At 42.0% G+C, this 13,845-nt stretch overlaps 2 protein-coding genes across 5 annotated transcripts in view; one reads left to right on the forward strand and one right to left on the reverse strand.

Moving 5' to 3' along the window:
* The window catches only part of macrod1 (mono-ADP ribosylhydrolase 1), a 111,873-nt gene that overhangs the window by 21,321 nt on the left and 76,707 nt on the right, over window positions 1-13,845 (forward strand). The gene's annotated exons all lie outside the window — the stretch shown is intronic.
* Window positions 1,994-13,845, reverse strand: part of flrt1b (fibronectin leucine rich transmembrane protein 1b) — a 38,928-nt gene continuing 27,076 nt past the window's right edge. For both annotated transcript variants that reach the window (XM_036002098.1, XM_031303018.2), the window contains exons 2-3: window positions 9,892-10,959; window positions 1,994-7,182 (exon numbers count right to left, since the gene is read on the reverse strand). In XM_036002098.1, the coding sequence (XP_035857991.1) occupies window positions 4,975-7,167 (2,193 nt within the window). In that variant the 5' untranslated portion in view covers window positions 7,168-7,182; window positions 9,892-10,959 and the 3' untranslated portion in view covers window positions 1,994-4,974. The remainder of the gene's footprint in view (window positions 7,183-9,891; window positions 10,960-13,845) is intronic.

Here is a 13,845-nt window from a genome sequence, read left to right on the forward strand (position 1 = left end):
TATTTTAATTTATATATAATATATAAATTAAAATAGATTGAGCTCTGTTACACTTATGCTAGTAGATTGTTGATCAGAGAAAATGGTGCGCAACAATCTGCTGTTTCTCCGATGGGATAGTCAACAAGTCGGCTCTTTAGATCAAATTGTGGTCACCACTACGTATTTTCTTGTCTTTGTTTTTGGTAGTTGGTGTGTTTGGTGTAGTTTCATCGTCCATACAACTCCGTGATTTACTTTTGTCGGGTCCGCTTCGTGGAATGGATGAGAAATGTTTTCTGTTGAGATGCTGAAGCATTGACGTTGTGCTATTATTGTGGTAAGCTAGTTCGGTTTTTCAGTAGACACACTGTACAGAGTTCTCGTTTTAACTACGTTTGAACTGATTCCAAATTTTGGACACTTTCTGTCATTTTCTCCAGCCTGTCTCTTCTCTTAGCCCCTCACTATTTACGCTCTGGCATGTGCCGCCCGCAGACTTAGCAGCGTCTGGTGTGCGACAATAATAATGATCCGTGTGGAAACACCGTCCGTCAGCAATACAACGTTGGTAACATTGACTTAACGAAGCTTCGAGGCAAATCATTTGGCATCGAGGATTTTTTGTAATTGAGTTATTCGAGGAATCGTTTCAGCCCTACATGCATACATTTCCTCAAATGCATGCATTTACAGGAATACATTGACCTTTTACCAAAGCAGCTTATAATGGATGCAAACACTGGAAGCCACTTTATCGTGCTATGCAGCTTTACATCACTCTTAACAGCCCTGTGCTGAAGAAAACACTGAGCTCGGAGTTTAAAATGCAACTGATCATTTTATTGCAAATCGGTGAGTTGAGCTCATTTGTTGAAGAAATAGAGGCAAAGTACTCAGAAATACACTGAATTAAGGCAAGGCATTGAGACTGAAGAGACTCTTGTGCTTGAATGCCCAAGCCATGTAGAATGTGTTCCATATCTTGAACATGTTTTACTATTCTATTAACACAATGGAGGCATATCTGAAAAATCCACTTTGATTCCATTTGTTGCAGTGCAGGGGTACATTTTAGTCTCGAGTCTGCTCGAGTCTCTGAGTATACATCTTTTTGTTGGGTGTAATGTGAGTTACAATAATTAAGCTGGAGGGCGCAACGCTAGATAATAGACTGCAAAAGTGAAAGGCCTCCATAATGACGGATAAGAACTCAGGGCATTGTTGTAAAGAGCACAGACGTGGAGATACAGCTGCATCACATTTACAGTACGCGTTGGCGCACACACGTATAATCACAAATCCTTCAGATAAACATTCATATGAAGTATGTTTTTATCTCCCTCTCAGACACATACACACTGTACACCAACCCATTTCTATCTACATAAAGTACTTTTCTTCTGACTCTCTCCTTCACCAACACCCAACACAGGCAGTCACTCTAAGATGGACACTTATACACTCCCCCGTTCGTTTTATTGATCCATGCTTACACAAGTATTAGCACTCACTTAAAATGAGAGGCATGTCTTCAGGACACACACACACACACACACACACACACACACACACACACACACACACACACACACACACACACACACACACACACACACACACACACACACACACTCTTACAGTTTCTTATGTATGTCGCTTGGTGAAACATACAACACAGGCTAACACACAACCAACTCGGAATAAAAACATGCGTCTGCTGGCAGATTCTTTCAAATTGAATTGGAGCAGCTGATGTATTCATCCAGTGTGTGTGATTTAACGAGGTCCACTCTGTCTCGTCATAAATAATTTTAATAATCTTGAGCTTCCCATTGATTTATATTTTTTTAAGCCATCCCAGTGCATTATTTGAAATCTACAGCCTTTGTTTCAGATTTAATGAACCCACACACACACACACACACACACACACACACACACACACACACACACACACACACACACACACACACACACACACACACCGCACAAAGAGAACTTGTGCACCTACTTTTCCTTTTAGAAGTCTTTATTCATCTGTGTAGAAAAAAAGACGACCAATGAATGGAATAGCATTTTGCACCCATTTTTATGTTTATACATAACAGTGTTTTCATTATCACATCTGAAGGTGACATTTTTAAAGGAAAAAGGATTTCTGCACAGAATGAAAGGAAGCTTCAGTGCTCTTAAAAAACCAAAACAAATGCAGCAAAAAAACTAAAACACACCAAAACTCATCCAATATTACTGATACACAGTAACACAGGTTGGAAAAGAGAGAGAGCTACTCAAAGTAAGAATGGAACACCTACAGGCTCTATATATATATATATATATATATATATATATATATATATATATATATATATATATATATATCTCACTCATCCCCATCCTTCTGTCTATTTTCCCTCTCTACCCTCTCCTCTTCCTCTTTTGATCTCTGGCTGTTTGTTAGCGTTTTCCTTTGAAGTTCCTCCTCCCTTAAATAATATTAGTGGGGTCATTGAGAGGCAGTCAGAAAGCAGGTTCCTTTTTCATGCGGTGTGTATTATGCTTGTTTTTCTGTTGAGATGCACAGTGTAGCGGTCAGGCTGTGATCCCTGATCACAGAACTGTCTATGCTGTACTACGACCTATAAAACTGGACGACCTGAGTCAACTAATGTACTTTTCCTAACACAATGCTTCATATCAAGTTTGAAATTTCAGCTCTTTTAAAGTAATATTTTTGACTAACTTTGCCTTCAACTTAAATGACTCCAAATTCAGATGCCCTCTTGTAGGGTGGGGAAATATGATGACAGATACTGTGAGAATACCATTCTGTGTGGCTGTGTGATTAATCTGTATATTTCAATTAATTGATTAATTGTCTGGTGTATAAGCTGTTGTTTGTTTCATCCAACTAACAGTCCAGTCATAAAGATTTTCACTTTACTATCACATAAGACTAACAAATACTCACAATTGGGAAGCTGAAACAAGGATTTTTTTTATCAGCATTTTTGCTTAGAAAAGGACTTATGAATGTCATTTATCAAAATAGTTGTATTCATTTTCTGTAGATCAATGTAATAGACTAATCTTTTAGTTTTCTGAAAACTCTCACATTAATATCTCTGGTTGTATACGGTCATTCTGTTACAGATAAAAAAAAAAAAAAAAAAAGCATAACTACTTTATGGCAATATTGCAATTTCATTTGCATCAATGTGATGAAGTACTATAATTTGGTAATTGGCTTTATAATTAGTTTTCCAATCAATATATCCCAAGTTCTATGTCCCAATACATATACATATCACAATATAAAAGTACATATACTATGATAGATGGTTTTGTCCATATTGCCCACTCTTACTGTCTTGTATGTTGAACTTTAAATACCAGTTAAAACAGTTCAAACTTTTTGAATGAAATTGAAAAGATAGATTGTTATGAGTGAATTTTAGCAAAGAGTATTTAGGCAGTAAGTAGTTCTGATTTCCACCAAAAAAATGATTAGCTTCTAAAACTCAATTAGAATTAGGGTTACTATTATAAGATGTATGATTAGGTTTCTTCACTTCATTTGCAAAGATAATTTAATAAGGAGACCAGACCACAATAGAAATTGGGTACATGCAGTACTTTTTCTTAATTCTGAGGGAGAGATTTTTAATAGCCGTTCTTCAAAAGCTACTCATTTGTCCTGTGGTCTTGGCAATCGTTTTTCTCCGATTGTCTTGCAATTCCTCTCTTAAATGTAAATGGGTCTGTGTTATGATGACGATACATGACAAATAATGTGGAACCTACACAAAAAATATTGATCACAGGCAACTGAAAACATCAGTCCTTGTGGTATCTGCTGATTGCAGTAGTGGATACACTCTGGGTAAAACATTTTTGGTTGATAATGTCACACTATTCCAGTTGTCGCCCCTCTTCTTTACCCCGACCGCGCCCTTCTCGATCCCCCATCTTCTTTTCCTTTTGTCTGCTTTTTTACCTCCTGCCGCGGCATTTGTCACACGCCCTTTTTTAACTTAACTTCTTTTTTTCTCTCATTTTGCTCTCTGCCTTAAGCCAACACACCTCTGTCAGTGCCTCCATGCCCAAAACAGCACCCCTCTCTCTCTCCTTGTCTTATTTTGTATCCATCCATCCATCACCCCCCCACCCCGCCCCCCCACTCTCTCGGTCTCTCTCCCTCTCATTAGTCTCCCCATGCTGTGGTTTGTGTCTCCCGTCTCTTGTCAGAACTGTTATCACTGCTGTCAGCTCCCTTGGCGAGAACAAAGTCGTCCTCTGCTCACGGCACCACAAAAGACACGAGAGAAATAAAAGGAAAGAGCCTCAGCAAAAAAAAAAGAGGCGGAAAAGAGGAAAAATTAAAAAGGAGGGGAGTAAACTAGAGGAAAAGGAGGGGGCTAGGAACACATCTTTTCATGTCATCCATGATGCATTGTCATCTGTAGGTTATAACAACCATTGATGTATCCCTCTGTCATCCCTTTTATTTATACAGCACAGAGCTCATAGTTGGTAGGAAGATATGAGAGCTATCTCTATACACATCAAGTGCCTTTTCCTCATATTATAAATATATATCCTGCTAAATCAGCTAAGCCTAGTATATCAACCTCAAATAAGTTACTGTGTATTATTATGAGCTGAGAAGAACAGTAGGTTTGAAAGACACTGAGATATCCAAAAGAGAAAACATAACCATTTATAACTATAAGTTGCGCTGAAAGGACCTACTGTATAATGTAGTATACAGTAGTAGAATATAGTAGGACTGTTACTTCTGTCACTTAATAGCGATGTCCAATCAACATAGCTGAAATCAGTCATTTCTACTTAGCAAACCAATCAGAATTGAACCAGCAGAGGCACAGAGGGTACTTTGGAAACCAAGAACAAAATGGCCACCAGCCAAGAGGTTGTCATCATAGAAATGGCACCTGGCAATCGTGGCTCAGGGAGTGTGTCCCTGTATTATCACGTGTAGGCATAATCTATGTCGGGAATGCCACCCTCTCTGTAGCCACGGTTGGTACCATAAGTAACATGATGGTGGCTGGTTTGGCTGAGGATGGTGCCATTCAGGCTGCCGGCTGCGTGGCTGCTCCGGTAGGTCCCATTAGCTTGGTTCGAAGAAGAAGAAGAGGGGAAAATGGTGTGGATGTAGGTGACATCCTCCAGCTTAGGCTGCAGGGGCTGATGGGCCATAGCTGTCATCTGAAACCCTGCAGGAGGGGCCCTGATCTCTAAGATGGAAGTGTCTTTCTTGGTGCCTGACTCTACATAGTCATCGTAAGGTTTTCCACCCCGGCCCCTGCTGTATGAGTCCCCAGACACATAACCTGCTCTCTGTCCATACCAGCAGAAGATGCCAAAGATTAACAGCAGGCTTACTAATGCTGTGGCCCCCCCTATGATCCCAGCCAACGGCAGGACTGTTAGCTCTGAGTCCTGTCCCTCTTTATCTGACCCCTCCCCCCCGGTGCTGACCAGAGCCTCTCCAGTCTCTATCTGAGCGCAGGCCGGGGACGTTTCTTTACTGTCCGTGTCCATGCTGCCAGCTCGTGATAAACCCATGCTGGAACCCCCAAAGGAAGATTCCTGTCGTAGTGGCAGTAGACAGATGAGGTAATGGGAGCGTGGGGTAAGCTGAGTAAGGAGGTACTGCCTCCTCTCTCCAGGTACCAGAGTCTCTGTTATGGAACCAAGAGCTGCACTGCTACCCAACCTCAGCCACGACAGGCGGAAGGAAGGTGCTGGCTGTGGGCACAGCCAACTCACCAATACACTGTCCGAAGAGAGAGGTTTTACAGACAGCTCCAGTGCCTCTCCAGATACTTGTCCTCCTTCACCGGGAGGCAGAGGCATAACAAGGCCTGGCCACTTGGCTCGCAGGGTGAAGAGGGAACCTTGTGTGGGGACTAGTAGAGAGGTAGTTGTGCTGCTGCCATGGGGGACTGAATCCACTGCTTGGCCCCCTCCAACACCATCTTCACCTCCTCCATCTTTTTCTGCTGGGTTGACCCCCATTCCAGTACTGGGACCAGCAGGGGGGCCTTCACACTGCTCCATCAGAGAGGTTAGTTCTCTGAGGGCCTGGCCCCTTACAGGCTCGGGCCCCTGACAGGTCAGACCCCTGACTGTCACTGCTGCCCCCCGGCTGTGCAGCCATGCATGGAGCCAGCGAAGGTTGCAGCCACAGTACCAGGGGTTTCCTCGCAGCAGCAGCAGCTCCAGGCTTTCTGTGTCTTTTAGAAGTCCTCGTGGGAGAGTGGTCAGATTGTTTCCTGACAGGTCCAGCCTCTGTAGCCGCCGCATCCCGTCCAGTGCCCCCCGTGGTATGTGAGTCATTCCGTTGTCTTGCAAATGGAGTCGCACGAGGTGAGCCGAAGGTAGGTAGACTGGCGGAGACTGCAGGGCATTCCTGACCAGTGACAGCTCAGTAAGGTTGGAGAGACGGGAAAAGGTGTCATCTGCAATGCGTGTGTTGGCCAACAGGTTCCCATCCAGGACCAAGCGTCGCAGGGAAGAGAGCCCACGGAAGGCATGTGTGGGGATGGTGCTGATTCTGTTGTCGTCCAGTCGCAACTCTTCCAAGGATGCTGGCAAACCTGCAGGGATACTTGATAGATGGTTCCGAGACAGAAACAGCAGTCGTAGTCGTGGAGTCCCAGAAAAAGCTCGCTCCTGGATGCTAACTGTGGATATAGAGTTATCATCCAGGTGCAAACGTTCTAGTAATGGTAACTTGGCCAGAGCTGATCTCGGTAACGTTCGTATATTATTATCCTGCAAATGGAGCTCCCGTAGAGAAGGCGGGAGGTGTATAGGGAATTCATCCAACTGGTTGGCATACAGGTAAATCACTCGTATGGAAGTGCTGCGTTCCAGTGAGGGAGGCAGGCCAGCGTTACTCAGCCGGTTGCTCTGCAAGTAGAGGATGGCAGCCATTAATGGTAGTGGAGGAATTATACTGAGGCCACGGTCATTGCAGTAGACAAAACCCTCATCACAGCGGCACACTGAGGGACAAACAATGCCCTCATCTCCCTCGCCCGTCTCCATGGCAATTGCCGCTGCCGCCAGTTCTAGCACCTCAGCCAATAAGGTGAGGCACAGGAGGAGCAGAAAGAGCCAATCACGGAGCTCAGCAAGACTCTCAGCTGCCATGTTGGTGCACAGCTCCTGATTGAAAGACAGGAAATAGGAAACTGGATTAAAACAAGTACAAAGGCTATAACTCACTGATTCCAATATTAAAGTATTTTATTACATTCAAAAGAGAAAGTAGGAAGAGTTGTTGGCAAAAGGACAAGTTTTAGACGAAGATAGTGCAGGACAAACCACCAAGTTAACCTCTTTCTATAAAATTGCTTTACTTATCTGCTCTATTTCCTACCTGCTTTCCTTTTTTTTAATCTAAAGTGAAGAAGATTTGGGGATTGAATAGTCAGACATACTTTGTATGAGCTGTCCAGTATTATATGGGTCAAAGCGACCAAGCAGAAGAAAACTGGACATTTAGAGGCAGAGAGTGGGATGAATGGTGGAGTGAGCAGGCGAGGAAGATTACCAGAATCAGAGAAAGCGAAAGGATGACAAAGATGGAGAAAATTGGACAGTCACAGTTGCAAGGAGGGAAAATAAGGGAGGAAGAGATTTTTCATGGAGATTAACTGAAATGGAGTAAGTGACATGAAACTAAAATGGACGAGAGATTGGGGAGAAGGACATCCAATTAATTGCCCAAAGTGCTGTTGATTGCTTTGAAGACACTAGAAGTGGTAAACTTGTTGTGACTGCACTATATCTGACCCTCCAATGGAATTTCAAAGAGAATACATCTAACTAAAGAAATAGAAAAGCTGAATTCTACAGGTTCTTGACTGTATATTCAGAAACACAGGGCACCTGCTTAGTTTATGACCAAAACACACAGAGAAATGCACACACAAATAACACACAAAAAAAGGTAAACATACTGAATACAAAGCCTTCACATACAGAACGGAGTCTCAGTACAAGCTGACATGTATAATGCATGTTTTCTCTTGGTTGTTATTGTTCGTGAAATTTCTATAAATTATTCAGGAAAGTGGTCTTGAAATCCCCAGAAATGTTTTAGCGAGATGTTTTACAGAGAAGCATTTTTCTGCAACATTAATACGTTCCTGGGTCTATGTTTTATGGTTTGTCTCCTAGCGAATCCTTGACACCAACATCAATAACATGAATTTACAATTCAGATAAAATGATCTTCGTACACTTACATTCACAGCACACTATTTATAGAATATAAATAATATACAGTAGTGAAAATTGTGGAAATTACATTGTGGCGTACTCTTGTTTGAATCCTTTCTTTTGGGTAGCCTGGGGCTGGAAAATGTGCCCTGACGTGAAATGCCTGACATGATTTGACAGCACATTTGATAAACAAATCCTCTAAAGGCAAGTTGCCCCCCCCCCCTTTTTTTTGTGTGCAGGCATGCATGTGCATGTTTGTGTGTTTGTATGTGAACTCAGTGCTAGATGCAAAATTGCCCCTTGGCTGCAGTCAAAATCCATGCAAAGCAAACAAGAGATGGCAACAATAGAAGAGATGGAGGGAGGGGGGAGGAAGGGAGGGGTTGGATTGAGGCGAGAAGACAGATGGAGAGTTGGACAGTCAGTGGAGGAGAGGGGAAATGAGTTCCTGGCAGTGAAGACTCAAGTTAGTATCAGCTGAGTTTGCAGCAAAAAGAATGGTTGGATATTGTTTTTTCTGTAAGATATGTGTAAAAAATAGCTGCATTTGTTTACCTGTTCATGCTTCTTATTTTTATAAGTGTGTGTGTGTGTGTGTGTGTGAGAGTGTGTGAGTGTGTGAAAGAGATCTGCAACTACAACAACCAGCTCCTGTCTCAACTCAACATATAACAACTCGTATTTGATATGTAAGGCATGGACCCATGCTTTATTTTTCTCTTATTTAATGGTATTTTTAGCTGAAACTACACTATTTTCAAGCATTACCAGCATTTGGAAGACAGAGAAAGTAAGGGAGAGGAACACAAGAGGGAGTGTCAAGGTAGGAGCTGAGACCATATTGGGAATGCTCTATGAATATCAACTAGCATATGCTTCGGTGCCGCACTATCCCCGCTTCCCTTTCATAAATATCCTCTTGGCACAAAGCTATATGTGTGTTTTTGCCTACATGCCAAGGTGTCCTATCGGCACTTCCTCTTAATGATCCTTAGATTTTCTGTCTTTTCCCCTCCCTGCCTCGTTCTTTCACTCTCTCCAACTGTCGCTCTCCCTTATGGCACTCTACTCTCTCTGCATCTTTATCTTTTACACCATTTACCTCTCCCATCCGCCCACCACCACCACCACCTCCTCCCCTTCATAATCTTTCATTATATCCACTCTCAGGTTTGTTTACAGAAGTGTCCATGCAGTCACCCTCCTCCTCTCCTCCCCTGTCTCTTTTTCTCTTTCTAATCCTCTTTTATAGATTCCTCTCCAGTCGTCTGTTGATTCCTACACACATGAGATTGGATCAATCAGCTCTGGTTCAGTCCTCCTGCCCAGACCTCCTCTCTCCTCTCTCCCTCATGGTGACTTAGTTTCTCTTTTTCATTTAGATGCAGCAGACCCCCCACCTCTTATTTTCCCCCACCTTCTCTTTTTCACTCCCTCTCAGCTTTTCTCGCCCGCCCCAATATTTCAATCATGTTCTGAAATAAAAGCCTTTGTGTGAGCACAGAGCCAGTGTGTGTTTGTGTTTTTTTACTATCATGTAGCTGAAAGCAAGATGTAAGTGTGGTGTTCTTCATTGCAGTGAATACAGGAAGAAAGTGTCTGTAAGGTCTGATCGACCCAGGGTGTGATTGCAGAGGGCTTGCTAACCTGCTCAGTCTCTGTGCTTTCACGTCCGCCGCAGCTTTGTTTTTCCTGTATCAAAGATTTGTGGAGAGGAGTATTAGTGTGTATGTATTTGTGATTAAGGATGTAGCTGTGGATCTCTGTGTGTTAGCGCAGTTTCCCAGTCTTTGAATCGTTCACAAGTGTAGCCTCGCTCCTCTGGGCCGTTGAATCTTCCTCAGCTTGGGTGAATGATGATAGGGATGATGATGGCCTGTACTCCAGGGCTCCACGAGTAGCAACACCAGCATGGCTCAAAGCCGCTTCGGCACCCACATTTGTGTGTTGTGTGTGTCCTACTGCCAAGCGCTCTCTCTTTATCTCTCTGGGGTAAGGGGCTTTTAGGCCTGCCAACTCAAGTCATCTTCATCGAGCGTCCAGAGGCCTAATTCTGAAACCACCACTCCACACCAAAATGCTACAGTTGGGCAGATAGTCAAAAGACGGTTGAGGGCTCAAGGGTCCTTCTTCGAAGTCAAAAGGAATCCTGGATAATCATGGATACGCAGTGGGTCACGCAAAAATAGTAATAGTGCCGTGCTACACTTGCTTTGAATAACCAGGTAATGGTTTTAATTAATGAGCAGCAAGAAGAGAATAAGTGGGATTTCCAAGGCTCAAAAAAATCCAGCAAAGAGTCCTTACGATTATTAGTTGTATTATTACAGTTATAACAACATCAATTTCACAGTTCAGTGATGGTAATGAGTATGTTTGAGGCTGTGATCTATAGTTTGGCCCGGTGCAGAATACAGGCTGTAAGAGTTAGGTTCAGATGCTTCTTTCTCCTTTCCTCTGTTTCCGCCTCACTCTCTAATGTTTAATCGCTTCCTTTTCAGTTCACACAGATGCTCTTCAGAAGCAGCAAGGCCCAATGAGTGTGTACTGTATGTAGTCCGCTCTGAGCGGCGTTGTGATAGCCAGTCACGTGGCTCAGTGTGAAAAGTTCCCCCACAGGTTAGCAGAAATGGACCACCGTCTAGTATCCTCAAGGTAGACTTCACTGGTGTTTGCTTCAGCAGGACAGCTGGCTAAGTGTTAGTGAGCACCACCCTGAGAGGAGACAGCAGACAAGTAGAGTATTAGAATTTAATTCCGAGATGCAGGGAAATAGAGGTACAAGGTGCACAACAATCATCAGTTTTGTGCCCTTTAACTAGCTTTTACTATTAAGTGAGCCCAAATTTTAGGGTTTCAATGGTTAGAAATACAATATTGGCTGAATAGTTCAGTAATCATATGTCATGCTGATTACCTTAAAACTTCTACTTGTTTACTTTACTGCACAATATGCAAATATTGGCACAGTAGCTTACATATCTTTATTGCTAAAATAAAAAAATACAGGACTGCATAAATTAAATTCTCTCCATTTTTTTTTTTATACCAGCTGTCTTTAAGTGACACCAAGATGTACTTTTGGATTTCAACATTGGCACAATATGGAATACTAAAAGGTAGAGGCTAAATAATTATCCCCATCAGAACGGTTATACCTTTTAAAATTAAGTACCTCGTGAAAATACTTCCTCAAGGTCAGCGCTGCATATGCGCAACACCAAGCTCCCAACGGACACAAATCTCCCATTAAGGTAACTCCATGTTTTATATCTGTTTTTTTTTTCATTCTTTGCACAAAGCTTTTGAGCTTTCATTAACAGCCACACGTTAAGTGCCTGTATCTCGTGTGCAGAATCAAACCCCCCAGTGAACACTGGCTTTAGAAATATAAGGTTTTCATCAGACATACTGAGTGTACAGAGACAGATTCATCAAGGCCATTAACTGCTCCGCTGCTCACATTCGCCTGTTCACTTCATCCCAGAGTAAGTAGACTACATAGCCAACTGGGAAATTATCATGCAGTTTGCTTAAACACAAATGGAGACAAATAAAGCCGTCCTCATTTTCATTTTAAAGGGCACATGCTGCAGCTGAGAATAAGTTGGTCAACAGCCTCATGTCATGTCATGTCATGTACAGTATGTATCCTTGAAGGGTATTTAAAATCACCCACGATTGTGCACCATACATCCTAACCTCGGGGTGTCTGTATGTGTTTCTATTTTAGGATTGGTGTTTTAGCTGGTTCCACAAATGGAAAGGCATGTGTTTAATTGATTGTGCAGTTTAGTGGGGTACTTAGGTAGCTGGTGTGCGATGAAGTTGAGCAGTGTGTGGTGAGATAAATTGTCCTTTTTATAAAGCAGCTCCAGACTGATCCAGTTTGTGGCATAGTAAACTGATTTATATGTGCAGAGTGTGGCTAACATGCGTAATGAAAACGGCTCGAGATGGGAGAGAATGCTAAATAGACATTGTTTGCAAAATGCATCGACTTTGTGATTGGCATTTAAGGAGAAATGAGATAATGGTCTGTTCAAGGACAGTCTAGATGTATACAGAGCTTTATGTTTGGTGCTGTATATTAACATTATAAGATGCTATATCCTTTTTATTCCATTCATTTGTAATTCATCCATTGATGTCCAATACTTCAAAATAATTAAATCCTGTTAGTATTTTTTCCATGTTATATTTTGGAGTGCAAGGCTTTTAAGTGGCGTCGAAGTCCAATCATAATTCAAATGAAGACTTAATTGGACGTCATCATTCATGTATTAAAACCAGATGTCACCTTTAATGACAGCAACTGTCGTTTTAAAACAAGTCCCTTTAATTGGTTGCAATGTCTGGTCCAAAACTACCCTTACACTCTGTACTAATCTTTGCTTACCGCAGGCAAAATGTCTGCCTGCATTGGACAAGATGTGAATATTGAACATCAGCTGCATTTCCACAGCTCACTGCCATTGCCTATTAGACATCAATATGTGAAGCTCTATCTGTATAATGTCGAAGCTGTCCTTAAAACTTTTTGTGATGGATTTTTGAGAGCCTAGCTAGGGGGAGTGTGATGAGGAAGAGGAGATGGAGGAAACGGGGAGCATTAGGGAGCATGTTTCAGAGCAGGGAGTTAGAGACTAGTCTAGACTAGACTAGTCATTCAGGAGAGAGTGTCTGAAAACGAAAATGTCAGAGTTTGAGGAAGGTTAGAAAAAGGTACAGAAACTTACTGACTTCTGTTTGTCATAACTGTGTTTCAGTACATTGTTGAAGCAACAGCACCACTTTCCAAAGGAAAAATCTCCCTTATTAATTGCCAACATTTATCCAACTTCTGAATAAGAGATTACACCAAACCTGTTAAAAGTGAATGGATACACCTTGACATGGACCCAGCTTTCACTGTAAAATTAGTTTTTAATGCTCTTTGAGTGGAGTTTTTAAAGGCGTGTTCATTATAAATCTATAAATTGTGACAGTCAAGTTTCCTAGAAGCACCCTCATTCACATTCATATTCAGACAGCATAGAAAAAACTCTTGACTTCTAATTAGGGTGGTACATGTGGGTCAGTGTAAGGGTCAAAAACAGTTTGAGGTGAGGTTGCATTAGGTCTCTAATATCAGGTTGGTGGGACAAAACAAGCAATTCAAATGTCCACTTTAGGAAACTGATGGGCATTTTACAATTTTTTTTCACTTGATTAATTGCTTAGTTGCAGCCAAGCAGCAAACTCTGGGGCTGAAAAATGAAGGAAATGCAGAAGTGCCAAAAACTGCAGTTGGCTCCAAAATAGATTTGTCATTTTGGCTCATCAGAAACCTGTGGTTGACATCACGGAGACGATATCAATATTTTATACAGTCTATGGTTGCAGCCCAAGAATAGACATTATGGAGTGTCTTTTCTCAAAAATTGAAAACTTTAAAGTTAATTCATTCTACTGTAATTGAATCTCAGGTGTTTCAGCCAACAGGTGCACTGGTCACAGTCCATTAATTTTTCCCCTGCATGTTTGAAATTTATTTTATTAACGTCTCGTATCCTTACAGAGTAAAACCACAGTCAAATGAGTAACTGTACTCTGGTAACA

This window comes from Sander lucioperca, chromosome 1 (assembly GCF_008315115.2).
Source record: "Sander lucioperca isolate FBNREF2018 chromosome 1, SLUC_FBN_1.2, whole genome shotgun sequence".
NCBI lineage: Eukaryota > Metazoa > Chordata > Actinopteri > Perciformes > Percidae > Sander > Sander lucioperca.